This window comes from Meriones unguiculatus, chromosome 2 (genome assembly GCF_030254825.1).
Source record: "Meriones unguiculatus strain TT.TT164.6M chromosome 2, Bangor_MerUng_6.1, whole genome shotgun sequence".
Lineage (NCBI taxonomy): Eukaryota > Metazoa > Chordata > Mammalia > Rodentia > Muridae > Meriones > Meriones unguiculatus.
The window spans coordinates 138,046,105-138,068,767 of NC_083350.1; the positions used below are offsets into that span (position 1 = coordinate 138,046,105).

The 22,663-nt window shown below is 45.9% G+C and overlaps 1 protein-coding gene across 1 annotated transcript in view; it reads left to right on the forward strand.

The window, feature by feature from the left end:
• The window catches only part of Slc7a14 (solute carrier family 7 member 14), a 119,501-nt gene that overhangs the window by 46,830 nt on the left and 50,008 nt on the right, over positions 1-22,663 (forward strand). The window contains exon 2 of the mRNA XM_021632002.2: positions 12,062-12,517. Coding sequence (XP_021487677.1) covers positions 12,214-12,517 — 304 coding nt within the window. The 5' untranslated portion in view covers positions 12,062-12,213. The remainder of the gene's footprint in view (positions 1-12,061; positions 12,518-22,663) is intronic.

Genomic DNA, 22,663 nt, shown 5'->3' on the forward strand with positions numbered 1-22,663 from the left:
GACAGATGGCTTTCTAGAGTCTTAAAGACTCAGAACTGTAACCTGACAGCCTTGGACTGTTTTAGGTCATTGAGTACGAGTGAGCATCAAGAGGGACCTCACAGGAGCGGGTTCTGTTGTGTTTGTAATAGCATTTCTCTGTTTTGTCATGTGACTGTCAGTAAAGTCTACCTTTCCTCAGTATCTTAGGAGTCCAGTTGGAGTCTTGGGTGTGAGGACATGACATGCTGAAGTGGGCATGTAGCCCAAGTGGGTATAAATGAGCTTCTGGAGCTTAGCGACCCTGCAGTGACACATGGTGTGAAGGTGCCAATCTCTCTAACATGAATGCCCTCTGACCCGCTGAATGACCACTCAAAATCTCCTGAGGTGAGATGAGACTCTTGTGCAAAAGGGCATTGTAGGCATCAGCTACAAGTAATACTTTGGAAGCTACAGTATTACATTAAGTAAGTCACTGTGTCAGGCAGGGTTTGCTAACAGAACAGTATGGAGGGTGATACAGATATTGGGTTGGTTTTTACAATATGAGGTGGGTAGTCCAGCAATGGCCGTCAGCACACTTGACAGGCTGAGTGAGAGTCAGGTTCCCAACCTGGCTCTGAGCTTAGACATTCCCTGATGTATTGAACCCATGTTGAAGACCAAAAAACCCAGGGTCAGATATATGATGATTCTGTCAGAAGAAAGAAAGAAAGAAAGAAAGAAAGAAAGAAAGAAAGAAAGAAAGAAAGAAAGAGAGAGATGGAGGAGTGGAGAGGAGAGGAGAGGAGAGGAGAGGAGAGGAGAGGAGAGGAGAGGAGAGGAGAGGAGAGGAGAAGAGAGGAGAAAAGAGGAGAAAAGAGGAGAAAAGAGGAGAAAAGAGGAGAAAAGAGGAGAAAAAGGTAGGAGGAGGCGAGGCATTTCTGGGACAGAGAGGAGAGCCATGTGGAGAAGCCAGCTGGCAGGGAGCCTGGTCTAATGAGTGGGCATAGCCACACTGGGCTGGTAGGGGCTGCTGGGATCAAACATGTATCCTCCCTCTCACCCTCTTTCCTAACCCCTTGCTGGCTCCCTTCATCTTGATCAGTCTAGCCAGAGAGCAAGGGAGCTTTTGCTAGGTTCAGTCCTAACCTGCCTTCCAGCTGGCAGGCCAGGGAAAGAATTCAGAGGACAAACAGACCTGTGGCCTTTTAACCCTTTTGTGGAATTTTTGATACTCTAGATCTTATGGTAATTGATGTGTATGGTAACTATTTTTAAGTAAGTTCATAAAAGGACTTCATTAGACACTTCAGCAGTGTTATTCTAATACAAATTCCTAAATTCATTACAATGGGATGAAAGATTAAGTGACTTCCTGTGTGGTTTGTCTCTTCTAAAAGGGATCTTCCAGGGAAATCTGGGAGAAATTGTTCATTTCTGGATCCTGGCACTGATAATGCTACCATTTCCACAGTGAATAACCCATGACATCTAATAGCTCTGAAACCCCAAAGCTGGCAGCAGTGGGAGTGGATGGTGTCGCCAGGCTATGGCCACATTCCAGAGGCCTAAAGCTGTGGACGTGGTGGGGCCAATGGTGGGAGAGTGATATCTAACTGTCAGGTTCTGGAGGAGAATTCACACCCACACTGCCAAATGGCCGGCTCTCCAACCAAGCTTCTCGTTTCTCCTAGAAGATGCCAGGCATTCCCTTGAAGCATTAAGATAACATCCCCCAACCTGGAGTACTGATGAAGCAAAGATGGCAAACCCTTAAGCAGGCATTGTCCCAGACCACACAGAGATTAATTATCCTCAGAAGTCTACCCCCTCCCCTTTATTTACTTCCAGCAAACAAAGATAAACTAGTGGGGGTTTGTTTTGTTCTGCTTAATGCCTCAAGCCGATAAGCTTTTAGTTCAAGCAGGCCATTAAAGGAAATCAATGTTTACATCTTTATGGAATTCATTGTAGGTGCTCAGGGGTGAACACAGCAGACTCTCTTTAAACTTGACGGTCCTCAATAGACAGGCTTGTGCTTATTCCTGGATTGCGGTTTGTGGTGGGTAGAGGGGCAGGAATTAGACTCAAAAGGAAAATACTGATGTGGTAGTAAACACTTATAATTCCAGGGCTTGGGAGTTTAGACAGAAGACCAGCCTTGGGTTATATAGAGAGTTTGAAGCCAACCTGTGCTATGAGATCTGATTGTAAAAATCAGTTAATAAGTAAAAGAAAGAGAAATGCATTCCTGTGCCCAGTATGTAGTCAGAGCTTTGAGACATTACCAGTCACCTGTCACATCCTCCTCCAGCAGAACACTGTGACTCCCAGAGAATACATCCCACCCACCAACTTTGAGCTCAGTCACATGACATTTTTAGTCAACAGAGAGTCATTAGAAATGCCAGAAGCAGCATATCTCATTTCCACTACACGAGGGAACAGCATATGTCAGGTGCAGATTTCCCCTTCAGTCTGACTCCTGGTCTAAGACGACTTTGTGGCACACAGTCTAGATTTATTCAAAATCCACGGTTCTGAATAGATGCACAGGAAGACACAGGTGCCACTGTGTCATGTATTGAAATCTGGAGCAGCTTGTCATTGGTGCAGACGTTGATAAATCCATCAGGAACTTTTAGAGACAGAGAAAGAGACTGAAAGGCGTGAACAGGAACCTCTTCCACAGAGCTCTGTGGGTGGAAGTTATCCATTCGAATCCCCTTTAGAGGCATCCCAGGCAAAACAAAGTCAGTTGTTTCTGAGATTCTGTGTGCACATAAATGAGGTAGCACATTGTTAAATGACATGTTAGATGATAAGAAAAACTTTTCAAGTGAGTTTGATCAGTCAAACACTTAGCAAAGGTGATTAGGAGTATTGATAACTGGAAAATCGGGAACCCAGAACTGAAGCCAATTCTGAAGTACATTCAGGCACCAACGTAGCATCATTTAGGAGGTATTCATTCATACTCATGCAAATGAGCACACATGTACATGCATGATATGCACACACACACACACACACACACACACACACACATATTCGGCCAGAGTAATCAAAAATATCTCCCTAACTTTCTAACATGGTGGCACACAATTTTAATCCTGGTGCTTGGGAAGCAGAAGAAGCAGGTGAATCTCTGTGAGTCTGAGGCCAACCTAGTCTACATAGCAAGCTCCAAGCCAGATGAGGTTACCTAGTGAAACTGTCTCAAAAAAGAAGACAAACAAACAATAACAGTAATATGTAACTGTTTGGGTTCCCAAAACAACCTGCCTTTCTTGGTGCACCGGCTCCCAATAATGACATGGAGACCTTTTATATCTGTTATCAATCAGCTTAGCCTTGTTCTCCGACTAGCTCTTATCTTAAATTGTCCCAGTTATACTGATCTATGTTCTGCTACATGGCTTGCGACCACTTCTCAGTCCCTCAGTCCCAGTACCCTGTTTCTTCCTCCACATCTGGCTGGAGAATCCTCCCATCTCAGATTCTTTCCCAGAGTTCCATCTCTCCCAGAAGTCCTGCCTGGCTCTCCTGCCTTTGCTATTGGCTGTTCAGCTCTTTATTAAACCAATCAGAAGGTATTGGAGACAGTGTTTACAAAATACTATGCAGAACAATACCGAACTCCAGCCTATCTTCAGATTCGTGCCAGTACAGAAATCAGCATTTGAATAATACAAAGACAGTCTTTACACAGTACACGAAAATATTATCCCAACAACAATAAACTTTGGTGTGCCCAATCAGAACATGACTGTCTTAAAGTTGTCACATATGTAGAGGTACTTTTGATCACAGAATATATTAAAGATGTGCAGTCTAGGAAAAATAAGACTTCAAGAAATGTCAATTGCCCTCAAAAGCTTGAAGGTGTGTCCCTGAAACTGATTAGCCCTTATCTGTACAGCTACAGAATGAGCTAGTGCCGACAATAGAAGTCAATGCAACTGGAGCCATCTATACTAGGGTACAATTGGTGGGACCAAGCACACCATGAGATTCTGCCTAGTATAGCCATTGCACCATGAGGCAAGCATCTCTACAACTTCGATAAAATCAAAGGCCACACCTGGTGGGCATGTCGAGGAGGGATAAGCAATAAAATCAACGGTCTCAATATAGAGGCTACCACCAAGATGGCTGGGGGAGCCAAGTAGCCATAGGTACCAAGGTCAGACAGGACCATGATTTCTGGGTCAGAATGACAAGGCAGGTGGACCTGCCATGCCCTAGGCACCCACAGGGGTGTTTGTAGGTTGAGTGATAAATGTCAGGCTATAGGAGAACGAATGGAGGTGTTTCCCTGTTTTCAGTGGGTATCAGAGTCAGGTGAGCACCTACTGCAACTTTTGGGCTCTTGTTAACTGAATCAAAAGATTGGACAGAGATGTGTGGATACCACGAGAAGCAGAGACCAATTACTATGAAAATTTTTCTTTCCAAAAAGAGGAAATGGGACAGAGCTCAGGGACAGGCTAGAAGTTCCATGGCACCCAGGTCCTGTGGGTTGGGCCCTCATAGGTCTCTGTTTAACATATACTTTATCTATTACATGTCAACCTTGGTAAGGAAGGGTCTCCAGCCTTCTTCTCTGGCAATGACTTCTTTCATATACTAACTTTAAATTACACGTACTTATTCAGTGTGTGTGTGTATATATGTGAGTGTGCACGTGTCACTACACCCGAGTAGATGCCCTAATTTGTAGAAACCAGTTCTCTCCTACTATCAGGCATGTGTCCTGGGGAACTCAAATCTTCAGACTTGTAAGCCATTTTGTAGCTATCATATGACCTCATTCTCCACCTAATCTTTTGCCATGATGAAAAAACATGAGGGAGACAGAAAGCTGGTTTCTGCAGGCTTGGCTGAGCAAGGTAACCTGAGTCCTTTGAGTAAATAATATGCTGTGCAGTGTGCAGTCAGGAGAAAATGTGGGAAGCTTCCACAGAAAACACCCTGACTGAGGGCTGGGTGGCATGCCAAGGGCTCTCAGAGAGCACCTGGTGAGAGTTACATCAGAGTGAGGTCTGCAGAGGGTACAGAGGAGCTTGTCATACCAGGAGCCATGACAGATGACAGTGTTGACAAAATGCATCATCACCTGAAAGGCTTCATGCCTTCCTCCCATTCTTCACCACCACTGTGAGCTAGGAACCATCATTAGCCCATTTTAGAGACAGCAGAATAGAAGGGCAAAGCTGAAATCTGAAACTTCAGGCTGTATAACTAGCCAGGAGCCAGAACCTCAGCCCCCTGGAGAATCCATGACCCTGCAGGTTAGCCTTAACCCTGAGACATAGAAGTACAGGCAGCCTCAGAAGATGAGTCCTTTAGACCTGCAGTCACCAAGCAGTGCTTACCAAACTAGGCAGATTTCACTCCTAACTAATGCCATTTTGCTTGAAGGCATTTATTAGAACTCCGTTGTAGATGTACTTGGCCAGACACTCGAAGGAGCTGCCTCTGTCACCCGTGATCCCCACTGCCCAGGTGTGCCCCCAAAGACTAGACTACTATTCACCAAGAAAGTCATGAAACGATTTATGTAATCCCTAGTTTTGGGGAAAGCAAGGTAGGAGGCGGGTTTTGGCTGTTTACTGTTTGGTTAGCTTGCATTTTCTTCTTCTCTTAGCCACTAAACTAACCTATAACCTATTTATAGAGAAAACTTCTGGATAGTAACCATTTTTTGTCCTGAAGCAAACCCGCTTTTGGCGTCATCAGACTTGGAGCCACAAACAGGCAGAGACAGGAGCAGAACCAGGATGACGCTCCTCCCAGGCCTGTGAGCCTTCGTTGTAGCTGTGAAGTATTTTGAGAAAGCTGAATGCAAATGGTAGAGAAAGCACAACATGCCTGTATTGCTCATCTTGGAAAGACCACAGCAGTGAGCTTCAGAAAAACAACAACAGCTCTCCCTGATTAACATAGGCTGCAGCAATGAATATGGATATTGCCAGTCGTCACCTAGAAGCATGCTTCCTTTTGTACATTTTGTTCTCTCCAGTAAATTTCCTACCAAGAGAGGAAACATCCCTAAATCCCTGTTTGTATCAAGCAAGCAAGAGCTAAGAGTAATTGCCTGGAGGGAATTAAGCCAGGAAGAAATTCTTGCCACCTTCACCCTTTGTTCTACTTAATTATCCACATTTTCACGACAGTTTCTTGTAACCAAGAGGATGAAATGCAAATAGAAGCTGTTGCCTCCCTGATGAGGCTGGCCTGTTTCTCTGCTGTTCTTTTGATGGGCCCACCCGCACAAGTCTCCCAGGGAACGACTGCATATGCAGCCCTGGCAAAGGAGGGCTGACAGAGACCCCACCAACCTCCCCAGGACAGGACAGGAAACAGGAAGGACCAGTTGAGTACACTATATACCCTTTACACCACGCCCCTTTACATAACTGTCCAGCCCATTGCTAACCACAGGACTGATAATTCTTCAACTATATGTAGCGTTGGTAACAGGGAGAGCACTGGCATGGCTTATAAGTCCCTAACTAGCTCAGCATAGACAACCTGTGGATTGTAACTACTTTGAGGGGTCAAAGGACCCTTTCACAGGGGTTGACTAAGACCATCAGAAAACACAAATATTTACTTTATAATTCATAACAGTAGCAAAATTACAGTTATGAAGTAGCGACAAAATAATTTTATGTTTGGGAGTCACCACAGCATGAGGAACTGTATAAAGGGTTATTGCATTAGGAAGATTGAGAGCCACTGGCAGAGGGAGATAGTTTAATCAGTATACTTCAAGGATTTATAGTACTCCCTATGGTCTTAGAAAATGGGTGGTATCCCAGAAGCAGAAAGACACACATGGTACATACTCACCCATATAGACATATAATATAGGATAAACTTACTAAAATTTGTACACCTAAAGAAACTAATCAAGAGGGAGGGCTCTGGCTAAAATGCTCAATTCCCATCCTCAAAGGCAAACAGGATGGACATCAGAAGAAGAAGAAAACAGGAAACAAGTTAGGAGCCTGCCACGGAGGGCCTCTGAAAGGCTCTGCCCTGCAGACTATCAAAGCAGATGCTGAGACTTATGGCCAACTGTTGGGCAGAGTGCATGGAATCTTATGAAAGTGGGAAATAGTAAGATCTGGAGAGAACAGAAGCTCCACAAGGAGAGCAACAGAACCAAAAAAATCTGAGCACAGGGGTCTTTCCTGAGAATCATACTCCAACCAAGTACCATGCATGGAGATAACCTAGAACCCCTGCACGGAAGTAGCCCATGGCATTTCAGTGTCCAAGTGTCCAGTGTCCATAGTAATGGAAACAGGGACTGCCTCTGACATGAACTGATTGGCCTGCTCTTTGATTACCTCACCCTGATGGGAGAGCAGCCTTACCAGGCCACAGAGGAAGACAATGCAGCCACTCCCGATGAGATCTGATAGACTAGGATCAGAAGAAAGGAGAGGAGGACCTCCCCTATCAGTGGACTTGGGGAGGGGCATGCATGGAGAAGGGGGAGGGAAGGTGGGATTGGGAAGGGAGGAGAGAGGGGTTTATGGGAGGATACAAAGTGAATAAAGTGTAATTAATAAAAATTAAAATAAAAAAATATTTAAAAAAAAAAGAAAGAAAATGGGGTGGGGTGGGGAGGTCTGCTTGTGAGGAGTACTTTTGCGGTTAGGTTAAGTTTCCTTGAGTGTAACCCCCATGTAATTCACAGTGTTCGAAGGAGGACAGTCCAGATTGGGGACACACATTTCTGGAAGGTTAGTGAGAGCCACTGCACTTGTCATTTCCACTTGTGAAATCTCTGCCACGCAAGCAAGGGCCGTATAAATCAGTTATGCAAATAAGGGTAGTCTTGGCTAATTAACGTTCAGTTTCTGTTTGAGGTCACCTGTCAGTCACCTAGCCCTGGGCTGCGGCTCGGCTCCGTAGTGTTAGGCGACAGCTTTCTGCAGCCAGCAGTTTGTGTAGCAAATACACTTACTACCTGGCCTGTGGTTCTGAAAATCCTCAAGCAGGGATTTGTTCCACCTCTGGGTCTCTTGTTAATGACCTGCCCTCTGTGCCAAACTTTGCATAGCAGCGATGGTGAATTTGCAGAGAAGCAATGATCTCATGAAGCCTCCCAGGCTCCCCACACTGCCTTTAGAGACAAACTCACACTGCAGATCCTTCCTCAGACTGAACCCTGTGCAAGTTCATCAGGACAGTCTGGAATCCAGGAAATGGCCCTGCAAGAGGATATGCCGAGCTCCCGTTCCACCCTTGAGGAAGGCTGTGACCTTGAACAGAGGGCTGTACCTTTCCTGCCTCCGTTGCTTCCTCGGCACGTTTGTTGCTGCTGTTGCTCATCTAACTCACTCACAGCACACAGATCCTTCTCCTCACTCTGCCAAGAACGTTCTCCCCCGAAGCTGGGCATGACCAGCCCTCCAGCTACTCAAGAGCCAATGCTGTGTCTCCAGAGAACGTCCCGCCCCTCGCCACCTGGTTTTGCTTTTGTTGTTCTTTATTTTTGAGAATTTCACACGGGTACTGTATTTACATAATTTCCATCTTTCCCTCTCCCTGCTCCAATTCCTCCCACACCCCCTCAGCCCCTCTCAAATTCATGAGTCTTCTCTAATTACTGAATAATTATGTATATATGCATGTATATACATATATACACATATAGCCTGCTGAGTCCATTTAGTGTTGCTTGTATGTACATGTTTAGGGCTGACCACTGAGGACTGCCCAGCCAACCAGGGTGTTGAACCTGGAGAACACTGATTCTCCTTCTCCAAGCAGCCACTGAGTGCCAAGAGCTTTTCATCTATGGGTGGGGCCTTGTGAAATTTTCCCTCTCCACACTGGCATGTCAACTGGTGCTGTCACCCCTGTTTTAATTCTGTCACAGCCTATTCTGTTAGCTGAGTCTACCACAACGGTGCACCATTGATTAGGAGGGAAACAACACACATGCAGCCACTCATTTTCCTATAAGAGTCCAAAGGAGGACCCTGTAATCCATGGCTCCTGTTGTTTCAGTAATCGGGAGAGAAGGTACAGAAAGCTGAACATGAGGAAGAGAAGAGAGACTGGATGAAAAAGAAACAGGAGAAAAGGGGGGACAGTGAGGAGCTGGAAAGGTAGTGAGGCAGTGTATAAACTCACCACATGACCACTCAGAAGTATTGTTAAGCGGAAGGTCTTTATTGTAGATGTGAGGGACAGAACAACCAGAGGCACCTGGAATGGAATAGACCAGAGCAGGAAAAGAAAGTGGTAGACTGAACGTGCCCAACAGACTGGACATGGCCATGAGGGAGGTGGACATGGCGAGAGAGGAAGACAAAAAGAAGACCAAGAGTGGAAAACAAAAGAGAGGGAACATAGCCCCAAAATAGCTGGGTTATAAGAAGAAATGAGTAGCTGAGGGGAAGGGCAGCCCATGAGCTGGAGAAGCTAAGGGTAAGGAACAGGATGAGAAAAGCGAGGCTGCCAACCCAGACTCTGAAATGTGTAACAGTACTTGTGGTCCTGAGGAAGCCTGGAAGCCAGTATGCACTTTGATAGGCTGATAGGCACCACAGATAGCCATTTGGCCCTTGTGCTAGAGATAAGGAAATGGCTCCTTTGGTGGAGAGAAACCAGCTTTTCCTGAGTTCTTAGGGAATGTTGGCTTTTATCCAGAATTTAGACCTGGCAGGAGGAGCACAATACAGACATTAGGCTCCAGGAGTAAATGAAATTGGGAGGGCTGACACCCAAGCCCTGTGAACAAAGCTAGTGCATTTCGCCTGATTCTCCTAATTAGTCGGTGTTTGCAAAGCCTCTGGGAAGAGATAAGCACAACATTAAGTGCTAAGTAGTATTAATTAATAATATTAGTAAGCTGGGTGTCATGACACATGCCTGTAATCACAGCGCTCAGGCCGAGGATGCAGAGAACTGCCAACTTCAAGACCAGCCACATTACCCAGCAAGACCCCGATTCAAAACTAATGGTGGTCGTGGATTACGTCAGCAGAAACTTGTGTGTGTCAATCTCGTAGGCTTACCAGTGCAGCACTTCAGAATTGCTTCTGACTTCCCAGGAAAGTAGCCTCAGGAAGCATAGAGTGGGTGGGACCCTCCTCCAACAATCATCAATTAAGAAAATGCCAACAGACTTGCCCACAGGCCAATCCATTGGAAGCATTTCCTCCATTAAGGTCTCCTCTTCCCAGATGACCCAATCTGTGTCAAGATGACCAAAAAAGCTAACCAGCACATTAAGACCTGCTGTAGTTATGCTCATTCTCAATAGCCAGCTATTAGAACGGCTGTTAGGAGTGCCATGATCCCATGAGCCGCTAGTACTGCCAAGGGGGCCTCAGTCTTCTTAGACTTCTTAGACAATCCCTCTTGATACATACAATCCCTCTTCAAACATATCAGATTACAACCCCCATTTAACTTATTCTAGAGTTGCTTTCCTGGAAGTTTCGATGTCCTTGTATTTTAAGACCATCCAAAAATATCCTGCATGCTGATACACCAAGCAGACTTGTAAGTTCACCACCAAGGCTCAGGTCACTATTTCCAGGGTGCTTACATTCAAGAACATCGTGTGAGATCATCCAAAGATGTATGACACCATCCTGAGCATTTCCACTATTGGCCCCAGCCCCACCTCAAATGCTAGCAGAATTCCTCACCATATAGTCTTCCAAAGGGCCCAAAACATTTTCTGTTTTGTGTGAAAGCCAAATTCAAAACAGCCCCATGAGTGACATGGCCCCTCTTAAGAATCATAGATCTAATTTTTCATCCTATTCTTAAAAAAAAAAAAAAATCTTGGCAGAGCCAGGTAAGAAGGACATAGATGTCGAGGCAGTTATTGTCCTCAGCGTCTCACATGCATGCTCTGACCTACCCAGCACATTAGCACCAGGCAGATGGCTTCATTATTGGAGTTGTAGGGTCAGAACCTAGGCCCAGGCAGCCCTGATGAACTAGATTCATCCACCTGTCCTTAGTAGGTACGGTGGCTTGAATGAGAAATGTCCGTCATAGGCTCGTGTATTTGAGCATTTGATTCCCAGATGGTGGTACTATCAGGGAGGGTTATAGAGCATTTGGGGGGCGGGCCTTGTCGGAGGAAGTGCATCAAGAACCCCTGAGATTTTACACCTTTGCCATGCTTCCTTTCCGGTGAGTCTCTGTCGGCTCTACTTCCCTCTCAGCTTCCTTTCTGCCACAGAACGCACGATGAGCCAGTTTCCTGCTCCTGTTGCCATGCTTTCCCTGCCTAATGGCACACCTTCCCCACCTCGACGGACTCCATCCCTCAGGATCCATAAGCCAAAATAAACCCTCTTCTTCCTTGAGTTGCTTTTGCCAGAGTATTTTATCACAGCAACAGAAAACTGATGAACACCATAGACAAATGAAAGATACAAACCAGAAAGGGAGATTTATTCAGTGTGGCAACACTGGAAAGAAAAGCAAAGGGGTTGAGCACCCTCTTCCGAGTGCATATTCAGGACCCTAACATGAGGTTTGGGTTTAGACAGAGGGCTATTTAAAGACTTACATAGCTAGGCAGACCTAGTCAATGTGTGATCTCAACATCATTATCTGGGCTTCAGTCTCTCCTGTGAGGTCATCTGAGATGTTGTCATAACTGTGTGGAATATATTTCTGGGAGACACATTCTTCCAGCATGAGATTCCTAGATACAATCTAGTTCCTAGAAGTACAGTTGGAATTTACAGAAGGAGGCATGCCTATCTGTTCAGAACACCTTCATTCTGATCAAGAGTTCAATCAGCCGGTGAACTGCTAGGACTGAAGCACAGAGAAAGAAAATGGCCTAGAATCAACCAGCCTCTGAGATGAGTGTAAGACACAGGCCAAGCTTCAGATGATCGTATCAGACTGGAAGGGAACCCAGAAGGGAGAACTCAGAAATGGAGTGTCCCCACCTTATAAACACAAAGGACAGTCTTGTACCTGGTGCTGCTGCTGGTGGTGGTGATGGTAGTGGTGGTGGTGGTGTGCCAAATGTGCCTCCAAGTCATGGTTCGCTCCCACCCTTCTTATCTTCTTCCTTGTGTTTCTCTTGCAGACATTCATGCCAAAGACAAGGCTGCTGTGGGTCCCACTGGGCCTTTCGTAAGAGGACAAGCACTCGTTGCCCCATGAGTTCCAGGATCATCCACTAAGGCTTCTGCGCTCCTTTTCTACCATAAAACCTTCAGTGAAACCCTACTGTTCAAGATGAGTGGCTTTCTGGCCTCCCTGGACCCCCGGCGGGTGCAGTGGGGGGCTGCCTGGTACGCAATGCATTCTCGGATCCTGCGCACCAAGCCCGTGGAGTCCATGCTGGAGGGAACTGGGACCACCACAGCGCATGGCACCAAGCTAGCCCAGGTGCTCACCACTGTGGACCTCATCTCTCTTGGAGTTGGCAGCTGTGTGGGCACTGGCATGTATGTGGTATCTGGCCTGGTGGCCAAGGAAATGGCAGGACCCGGCGTCATCGTGTCCTTCATCATTGCCGCTGTCGCATCTATATTATCAGGTAAACATCTAGGGGCAGGAAGGCCCACAGTAAGGTTATTTGCTGACCTAGTTGCTGCTTATTCCACGCTTGTAGAGTGTTTATTACTACATTTGCTTATTTATATGTTGTGGAGGCACTTGCCACAGCCTGGGAGGAGGGCAGAAGATAAGTTGTGGGAGTCAGTTCTCCCTTGCCACATGGGTCTGGGAAGCCCACGCTGGCAGCGTGAGCAGCAGATGCCCTTCCAGCTGGGCCAGCTCCCCACCTCTCTTCTGGAATAGTTAGTAATGAGCTGTACTAAGGGGCCGTGAAGTGGCGTGTCTGCTTTTTTGGTCTTTGGTGTTAGGTACATAAGGGACTAGATTTGGACCTGATTATGATAGTTTCCATTTTCTCTGGTTTTCAGTATAAGCAACTATTCTGGTGCCCATGCTTCTGGTTTCCCAGCTTCTAATTATTCTCTAATTAATCTCTGTTTTAACTCTTCCTTTCCTTGGAAGATGGGGGAGGGACAGAGCACATAGCTAGTGAAAAAGAATGGCAAAGAATGTGCAAAGTAGCAAAGCAGCAAAGCAGCAAGTCAATTGCTCTGACAAGCCTCAAGCTGGCACTGGAAGGCAAGGAGAAAAAAGCCAAGCAAGGAGATTTAGTGCCGCTGATAAACACTGTCTGCCTCAACAACCTAGGCAAAGCTGCTACCTACAGGGAGGTCAGCAGCTCCTGCACCCCCTTGACCAATAACTCACTCAAAAGCAAGATGCCAAGACCTATATGTTGGTGATTGGTGAAACAGCTCTTCTATTGCCTTTCTCCCTTTGCTTCAATTTCTCTACAGCTGCAGGACTAGACTGCCAAAGGTAGGTCAACAGACAACATGAAAGGAAAAAAAGAAAGAAAGGAATGAAGGGGTGAAGAGAGGAAGGAAGGAAGGAAGAAAAAGAAAGAAAGGAAGTGAGGGAGCAGGAGAGGAAAAGGAGGAAAAGGACGGTGTTCTGATTCGTGGTGGTCATGGCACAAAAACATGATATTTTCCTGGCATAGTGCAGCCGACTGTGTGTCAGCTGGTGTACTGGCAGCGAGTGTTTGAGCTCTTCAACTGTTCCAGGCGCAGCCTTTCTAACACAGGTCAGGGGTTCTGAGACTTGTGCACACATCTCAAGAGAAACCCTTCAGTACCATTCATCCTTATTACATATGAAGATTTAGCCCCCATCCATGAAGGAGCACGACGGACTGCAAACAGCAAGCTCAAAAGTATACTGGCTCTTCTCTGATGCTTTGCATTTAATAAGGAAAGACCCACCATCACCATCAGCTTTACATTGTCCCCTTGCCTGGAATCATCCTTTCTTCTCCATGAAAACTCTAGCAAACTGGGTTTGTGCAGCTCAAAAGACTTCTGTCCCTTTAAAATGATATATATTATTCACATGAGTGAATTATTTGGCTACATAAAACTAGTAATGTGATTGCAATTCCTCATTGACAGAAATTATTCATCACAGATTTACAGTTCTGAAAGGGTTATCATTACAGAACTGATTATCAGTAGAAGAGATGGGCATCTTGCTAGGTAGGGGGCTGTCATAGTTGCAACTCAAGACAGAAGTTAGGGTCTAGTCCAACACTGTGGGCTAAGTAATACAACAGAAGCTGGCCATAGGCAGGAGCAGGAAGAAGATAATGTGTTCATGGTCACATGCCTGCTTGCTAGTGTTCAGCTGGCTTCTTTCTTCTCTAGTCTTCAACAGTTCAAGACCCTCTGTCAAGGGGATGGTGCCACCCACAGTGGGCTGGGTCTTCCCACATCAAATAACTTAAAAAGACAATGCCCCATGAACATGCCCACAAACCAACCCAATATAGACAGTCTCTCACTAACACTCTTCCCAGATGACACAGGGGCATAGGACAGACACCTAAGATCCCTCCCAGTTAACGAGTACTATACAGTTTTCCCCAACCTCCATTCTAGTTGGATACAGTCCCCAGAGTGAATGATCCCTGTATAAAAATCATCCTTCATCTGCCACATGATATCTAGAAAGCCATTGCATCCTGGGAGCCCATCCCCAAGCTCAGTGCTCACAGAGCTATGTAATATCTACCTCCTCCTTGCTGAGATGGAGAGCTCAGAGTTCACCCAGCCAGTATCATGCCAGAGCTAGTTTGCACCAGCTGTCTGCAGTCCTGGCAAGGCCACACCTCTTTCCAGCCTTACAGTCAGACCTTGGATTATAGACCTGAAATCAGCTGTGGTGGGACTGTGTTTCTGCTGTTGTTCTTTGCCATGGACCTGACTGTTAAGCATTTCCCGAGCATATTCTTGAATGCCACTCATCGGCTTGCACTCATCAGCTCGTCCTCACCACTGCACCAACGCACCAGAAGAGAAACAGCTGCCTCTCCCCCTCTCTCCAGATGGCCCCAACCATAGCACCTCACCACACTCTGTGGACTGACTCATCCCCTGATGAGGCCAGCCAGAATCCTTCAGAGCCCCAGCCAGAGCCAAAACCAAAATAATGTGGGCCAATATTATCAGAATTACAGTGGGTCTTTTCAGCCGGGTCTCACACTGCTGTGCTCTTGGGTCACAAATGCCCCTTTTCACTATCTCATTCCCCTCCCCCCATCATCCCCACATCACTTAGAATTTCACCAACTTTCCCTGCTTCCCCACAACACCATAGTCCAATTCCTCTCCGTCTCCACCCTTGTTAATACCTGTTTCTCCTCTTCTCTGGCCTTGACTCAGCACGAGGAAGCCCCGTCTCTACCGAATATGTTTGCCCCCAGCAGTAGTTACTGCTTGGTGATAAGAATGGAGTGAAGAGGATGTCAGAATAACAGAAGTATTAGGGGTCTTTTGCAAGCAAAGGAGAAGCAAGCTGCACCGAACCCCAGGGAGGCTGAATGGTCAAAGGAGAAATGTCACAGTGAAGCCCATTGTCTTGTGTGCTAACAAAAACTAGTAACTCCAAGGAAAAGGGAGAAAGTGGTAAGATCAGCGAAAACTGCAGCTTTCAATGAAGTCAGGAAAATACTGGAATAAAAGTACTAACAGGGTGAGGCTAAAGGCAGGAAGTGACATGAGAGAGGGAAACGCGTAAAATATGGTATCCGAAGTGGTGTGTGACCAGTAAGGTTGAGTTTGGACTTGGGACCTGGTTAAGCTACTAACTAGCTGGGAGGCTTAAGGCAAGCACTGTAACATCTGTAAGCCTCAGATTCCCCATTTTGGAAATAAAAACATCCCATCGTAAAGTTGCTGTGAGATCTAAATGAGATACCTGCCAAGTACCTGGTAAAGTGCCCAACACACAGCTCTAAAGAAGTTGTTTGGCATCAAACTCTATTATAGGTACCTGCCGTAAAATACAGTATTTTGACTCATTGTATCTTTTCAAGTTAGGTGTATTATGTTTATTTTCACTACTTTGTCTAAATGCCAGAATGTATAACGAGAAAGAAACGGTTGCTTAGTTTACAGTTTTAGAGCTTCTAAAGCACAGCACAGCTCTATTCGGTGCCCTTCTGACTAACTCACATTTTGGTCAAGGCCAGCCTGGGCTACATGAGGCCTTGTCTCAATTGTTTCCCTGTATATTCTAGATGCAAAGCCTTCATTAAATGTGTAGCTTTGTTTTGTTGAGACAGGGTCTAATTATATAGCCTTGAGAGGCCTGGAGCTCACTATGCAGACTAGGCTGGCCTTGAACTCACAGGTGTGGAGATTAGAGATGTAAGCAGTCATACCCGGCTTTAAACATGCAGCTTTGCAAATGTTTTCTCCTAGTTTGTGGCACCTTCTTTAATTTCTATTTCTATTTTAAAATATTTTAAAGTGCATGTCCTGGAATTCTAATTCAGCTGGGGCTGGATGGAGTGCCCTGGGGCTGGTGTTTCCTTAAGATCCCCTAATAGACTCTCACACACAGCCAGACTTGGGAACTGCTATGCAGCAAGAGTGGGGGGGGCAGTTCTATCTGTTACAGCAGGACTCACATGGAGAGGAAGCTTGTTAAAAGCCGTTCCGTTCCAGCCAGCAGACTCTCAGGAAATTTTCTTGGCCGTGTATAGCCCCATTCCCCATGCTACATAAGCCTTTGTGGAACATGAAACAAATGAGACTCTGAAACTACCTTCTCTCCAACTGAACATGACCCCCAGGTCCACTAACTTCCCCAGATCCTTTAGATAGCTCCACTCTGACGTGGTCACTGCCCTGTGGCCTGGCCCAGGTGGTGGGCCATTTATCAGAGGAAACAGCTTATGCCAAACCTCTCCTTTTTTTGTCCAACGGCCCTATCTGCTCTTTGATAACTCCACAAGCCCTGTGCCCAGCCAAACCTGCAAAGCCCCTTTTATAGTATGTTTTGATAGAGAACATCATATTTTTTTCTTACCCGCAGCTCTGTGGAGAGCGGGTGGAGGCAGGATGGCTTATGCACTTTCTCTGATTTACTTGGCTACACATGAAACAAAGCCAAGTTATTATGCCCACAACGTCCGGCCATTCAAAGTCCCAAGAGCCAAGGCTCATGAGCCTAAAGAGGGGAAGAGCATCAAGCTAGGGTTTTTTCCCCTAGGCTTATGTCTAGTTTCTTGTTTAGTATGATTAAAACTTAATTCAAGGGGCACAGGGGACAGCTCAGCCGGTCAGCCCCTAACATTTGCCAGGTTGAGGTTAAATGTTACCCTATAGGCCTGGAGGAGTTGAATGACACAAGCAGATACATATTTTAGCTACACCGTGGAGACAGAATGAAGGTAGAAACCCAGATGTGCACATAATGAGACACATGAAGGATCATGGGGCTGGAGGCTCAGGGTTCTGAAAGTGAAAGTCAAAATGCAGCTTAGAATGGAGAGAGTTTGGGCTGGTGAAGGACAATGAGCAAAAGGAGGACAAGCCCCTTCTGTCCATGAAAAGATGTGTAATCAATGAATATTTTGAAATAACATGAGAACAATGGATATGACAATGTAGTTCTGGCAGTAGAAAGAGAGGACTGAGGTAAAAAAAAAAATGAGCAAGGAGGACACACAGAACCCATGTGGATGTTGAGCTCACACATGGACACTGCGTCGCTTCCACCCTCACCTCTTCACCTCACATCCTCACTGCTGCGGGAGGCTAGCTTTGGTCCTGCCCTCGGAGAACCCAGAGCCACCGTCAGAAAGGACTTCCTGTAAGACCCAGAGAGATTTAATGACAACCAGAACTGACAATGGAGACTCTAAGACCCTTCCCAGGAGGACACCTTTAGGATTGCTGAAGCCAGAAACTTTTTCACTGGAAATGGACTGATCACCTGCTACCAGTTCTCACTGATCATTAAGAAAGCTATCTCGGGCCTTCTAGATGGCTCAGTAGGTAGACATCTGCTGCTACTAAGCTTGACGACCTGAGAGTCATCCTTGGTCCATGTGTTAGAAAGAGAGAACCAATTTCCGCAAGTTGTCCCCTGACTTCCATACAGGCACGATGGCACGCTTGTGTGCCCAAAGAGGCAGACACACAGGCAGAGAGACAGAGAGATGTTTTTAAAGCCCAGGATACCAAGTGTGTTTTTCTTAGCATCTTAAGCATATAGCTACATGACTTAACATTAGACCTGGGCAGGCATGTCTGACCTGTAGCACACAGCTGTGTGTGGCTGAGTGTGATGATGAATGTGGCCCAACACAAAACAGTAAACATGAAGGTTTTTTTGCAATTTTTTTTTGTTAAGTCAATGGTACAGTTCTTATGTATGAACATGTATGAACAATGGTACAAAGTACATGACTTTGTACATGACATCATTGTGACACAATGTCAAAGGTTGGACATGCCTGCATGCGCCTCCTAGCATCCTTAAAAGCTTCAGCACCTCCAACCTATCCTCAGGTGCACCCTTAGTGATGAGACTCCTGGGGGCAGGAGACACAGGGGACATGGTGAGGCTATTAGGTCTCTCTTTCCAACCTTACTGGCCTGCTCCTGAAGCCATTCCTTCCCAGAGTTACTGCAGGCTGCTGGGTCGTGGCCAATGAAAGAGTTAAAGAGTCAAAATGTATATACAGATACAGATGTTCATATGTATACAAATATGATGAGTCCTTATTTCATTTTTTGGCACAACAAATCATTTTCCCTCCTCTAGTGAAAAACAGACTACAGTGAAACAGGAGGCCTGGTGCTCAGTGGCCCCTTTTCCGTTTCTCTTTACCACACCAGGATAGGAAAAGCAGGATTTTAAGAGAGTGGTAAGGAAATGCATGAGCAAACACATACCTGCCCTCAGATGAGGGGCTGAGCAGCTCTCCAAAGTAGTGTCTGAAGACATAGCTGTCTACTGAATTCTCAGTGAGGATAGCAGCCAGCCCAGGCTCTGTTAGTCTCTGAAAGCTGAAATTTGGTGAGACCCTTACTAAATGACAGCCTTTATTACTGCTGTTATGTTTATTGGACTAATGTTGTACAGCAGACACAATGCAACCTCCCTCCAGGCATATTAGTGGCTCCTGTGTATGGTCATCTTAGTAAGCAAATTCTTGAAGACTTAATATGATATGCCCGGCGCCAGCTATGAGATGATGACACATTATAAAAAAAAAAAAAAAAAAAAAAAAAAAAAAAAAAAAAAAGCCACACTGCTGAGATGGATCAGTATGTAAAAGTACTTGCTCTCAAGCCTGATGACCTGAGTTCCAGTCCTACTGGGAGGAGAGAGCTCCCACAAATACGTCTAACTCCATACGTGGGCACACACACAAAAAGATAATTTTCAAAAGCACCACTAAATAAACCCCATTACAATATTCATTTTACAGATAACCACATTGAGGCTCAGAGTCTTTTGCAGGGTTACTCTCATTTTGCTTGGCTCCTGAGGCCCTTGCCTGCAAACTTGAACAGGACTCACACCCCCAAATCACAAACCTCAGTAACAAATCTAACAGACAAGGAAGTCTTCCTTCTCTAGAGCTTTGAGCACAGCCTACAGCTCTCCCTGCATTGCTGACGAGGGCAGCATGTTTTTGGGTCTGTTAAGTTGAGCCAATGTCTTCTATCACCTGTCAGCAACAAAAAAAGAGAGGTACTTGAAGTTCATGTCACTCTGCTTGATGGACAAGGCTTGATTGACAGCCTTGGAGAAAGGATGTCAGTTACTGGTTCAGAGAAGGTATATGCATCTCAACAGAAATTTTCACATTTCTCAAATTGCCGATGGTAAAAAATCAGTTTCCTCCAGAAAACTCTGACTTCTTTTACATCTTCTACTTCTGGTAGAGTGGACAGTGCAGTGGCAATGGGACAGACAGACCACTCACTCTGAGCTCAGCATGGTGAGAACCGCTGCAGAAAATAGGCAAGAACTCCGAGGCAAAGAGAGGGTTTATGCAAAGAGACGTCTATGCAACGGTGCAGTTCCGAACACTGCCAAAGCCAACCAGGACTGGGCCAGAAGTCAGGACACCCGGGACCTCATTTAGTTCTGCCCCTCAACAGCTCAGGGTTGTTGAATAGGCCATCCCCACGCTCCGTCTGTTCCTTCCTCTCTAAAAATGAAGAGCTTGACTTAGATTGCCTGTAGCATGAATTAGAATGAAACAGAACCGAGGGACAGTGAAAACTTTAAAAGCCAAGTCCCTTGTCTCCCCGCATGCCAGCTTGAAGCCCCATCTATTCCGTAACGTCTGGAGGGCAGGTACAGTTAGTCCGTGCACCTGAGCCGTCTCTGCGCAAACCCTGTCCTGCCTGGCCACGTACTCCCCTTATGATATAGTTTACCGAAGGAGTCCGAGTCGGGTGGGGAAGTTACAGGTGTGCCAGCGTATTAATCCCTCAGCCTTCGGGGAGACCGGGATAGGGCAGAGGCCCCAGGTTAACCACATCCACTTGTGAGCTGCCTCATTCTTTTACACATGCCGTCCTTTCCTCAGACACACAAATACAAACTTGTGACACAAGAAAGATGGGTAAGTCCTAGTAACCTATCTAGAGGTTGGATCCATCGTCTTTAAGTGAATATAATAAGGGCTTCAGTAGCGTAACCATTTCAAAGATTATGACTATATATGCAAAGTCTTAACAGAGCCCATATGCGGAGCTATGGCCAGTAACATTATTGTTATCACCACTCTAACCTGATGCGCTGAGGACCCTTCTTAATGTAGATGGACTGGCCGGGATTCCAAATCTGAGGCCCGCAGTCTACCCCTAAAAAATGGACTCAAAAGGCAGGTTTCCCATGCATGTGTCTGCAGGTAGACCTTGTACAAAAGGAGTGTATTTTTCTCCTTGAAGGTACCTAACCCAGAGGAATTATCTCTTCTGTAGGGACCAGACCCGTCTGTAAGGCTATGCTTTCAAACATACGAATTAGCTGTGTATATCAACAAACACAATAATGGTAAGTCAGAATAAGGAAAAATAAACTGAGTTCCGTGGCAAAGTGATAGGCACGCATACAGATCAGCAAGGCATGGCACTACCAAATCATCATGGGGTAAACAGCTGAGGAAGGAAAGCTAACGACGAAGAGTTAACAGGAGCCTCAGCGCTCGGCTCTGTGACTCGAACTTTGTACCCTGCGTCTAACCACGGCCGCTCAAAGGCTTTGATGGGGCCAGTCCACCAGCTTCAAACACTGGCCATTCCTTATATCACTTGTGGAGCTAAGAGGTCACAGCCACCCAAGGGAATCTGAGGGCTTCCAGCAAATTCCATTTGCATTATGCAGGAAATGAGAACAACAAAACAAAAGAAAGAAGGGCAGGGGGCAAAGCTTTGTTAAATGGCCACACACCACATGGGTGGAGATGAACTCAAGAAGCAACAATGGAGAGAGGAATGAATGCAGAACAGTAGACGGGAAGGAAGGGCAGATTTTCACACTAGCAGGCAGGGCACAGGCACAGGCAAGCCAAAGAAACTGATCGAAAGCCACCTACAGCATGGAGATGGAAGTTCCTGAGTACTAACGGAGGCAAATGCCACCACGTAAAGGGTGGCATTAGCATAAAGAAGAGGAAATGTCAAGGAACTGAATGGGTCCTCCATCTGCCTTCTGGTCACAGGCTTGGCTGTGCTGTGTGGAGAACATGGTTGACTACTGTGCTCTGATGCTTTGTAATATGGTTCCCCCACTGGCCATTTTTACACATCTGGCCAAAAGGTCCCCTTCAGAGTAACTAAACATGAGTTCATAACTTACACATTTACATAAAAATGTATGCATATATACATAGGTGTATGTATGTGTATATGTTATGAGGGGACTTCTTCAGAGGATTCATGGACTATTAGAGTCAAATAGAAAGCCTTTACAGCGACTGGCGGGTGCGTGCAGAACTCACCCCAATGCAGTCCTGAAGCTTATGGGTTCTTGGCTTTTCAGCACAAAAAAACACATCCTAGAACACTTCGGGTAGCAAGAAGCAGAACTACAGAAGCCAAAAGACAAGGTTAGTACATTGAGGGACTTTCCCAGCACAGTCCTGGGACCATTGACTGGTCTGTCTTTGTTCCTGTTTGGCAGGCTTTGCTGCCAACTGCTGCTGGGCTCCAACGCCCGAATAGATTTCTATCCAGGTGTTCAACTGTGCTGAGGTCCAGGGCCTGCTGCACTTAGGTGCACACATACGCACACTCTGTCCTTAGACCTTGTTCGCTCTTTCTGTTTTAGAAACCTTTCACTGAAAAACATTGACTGCATCTGTGTATCTTGAGACACTGATTTTAAATGGCTCAGCGTAGACTCTCTTATTTTATCTGTATATGAGTGCATGTGTGTGTAGGTATTTATGAGTGTCGAAATGCACACCTGTGCATACACACAGAGGTTAAGGGACAACCTCTAGTAGCTTCATCTGCTTTTTTTTTTTTTTTTTTTTTTTTTTTAGCTAGGGTCTCCCGCTGGTCTGGAATCCAATCAATAAGCAGGCAAGGCTGGCTGACAGGAATCCTCTTGTCTCCTCCTTCCTAGCAGGACAATAAGTACATGCCACGGTGCCTAGCATGTTTGTCGGAGTTGGGAGGATCTGGACATGGATCTGGGGTCCTCAGGCCTGTAGGGCAAGCAACATACCAAGAGTGCTCTGCATAGCCCAAACCCTTAGACTTAAAGAAAATTAAGAACATAATGAATTTCTCTTATTTACGGGTGCAGA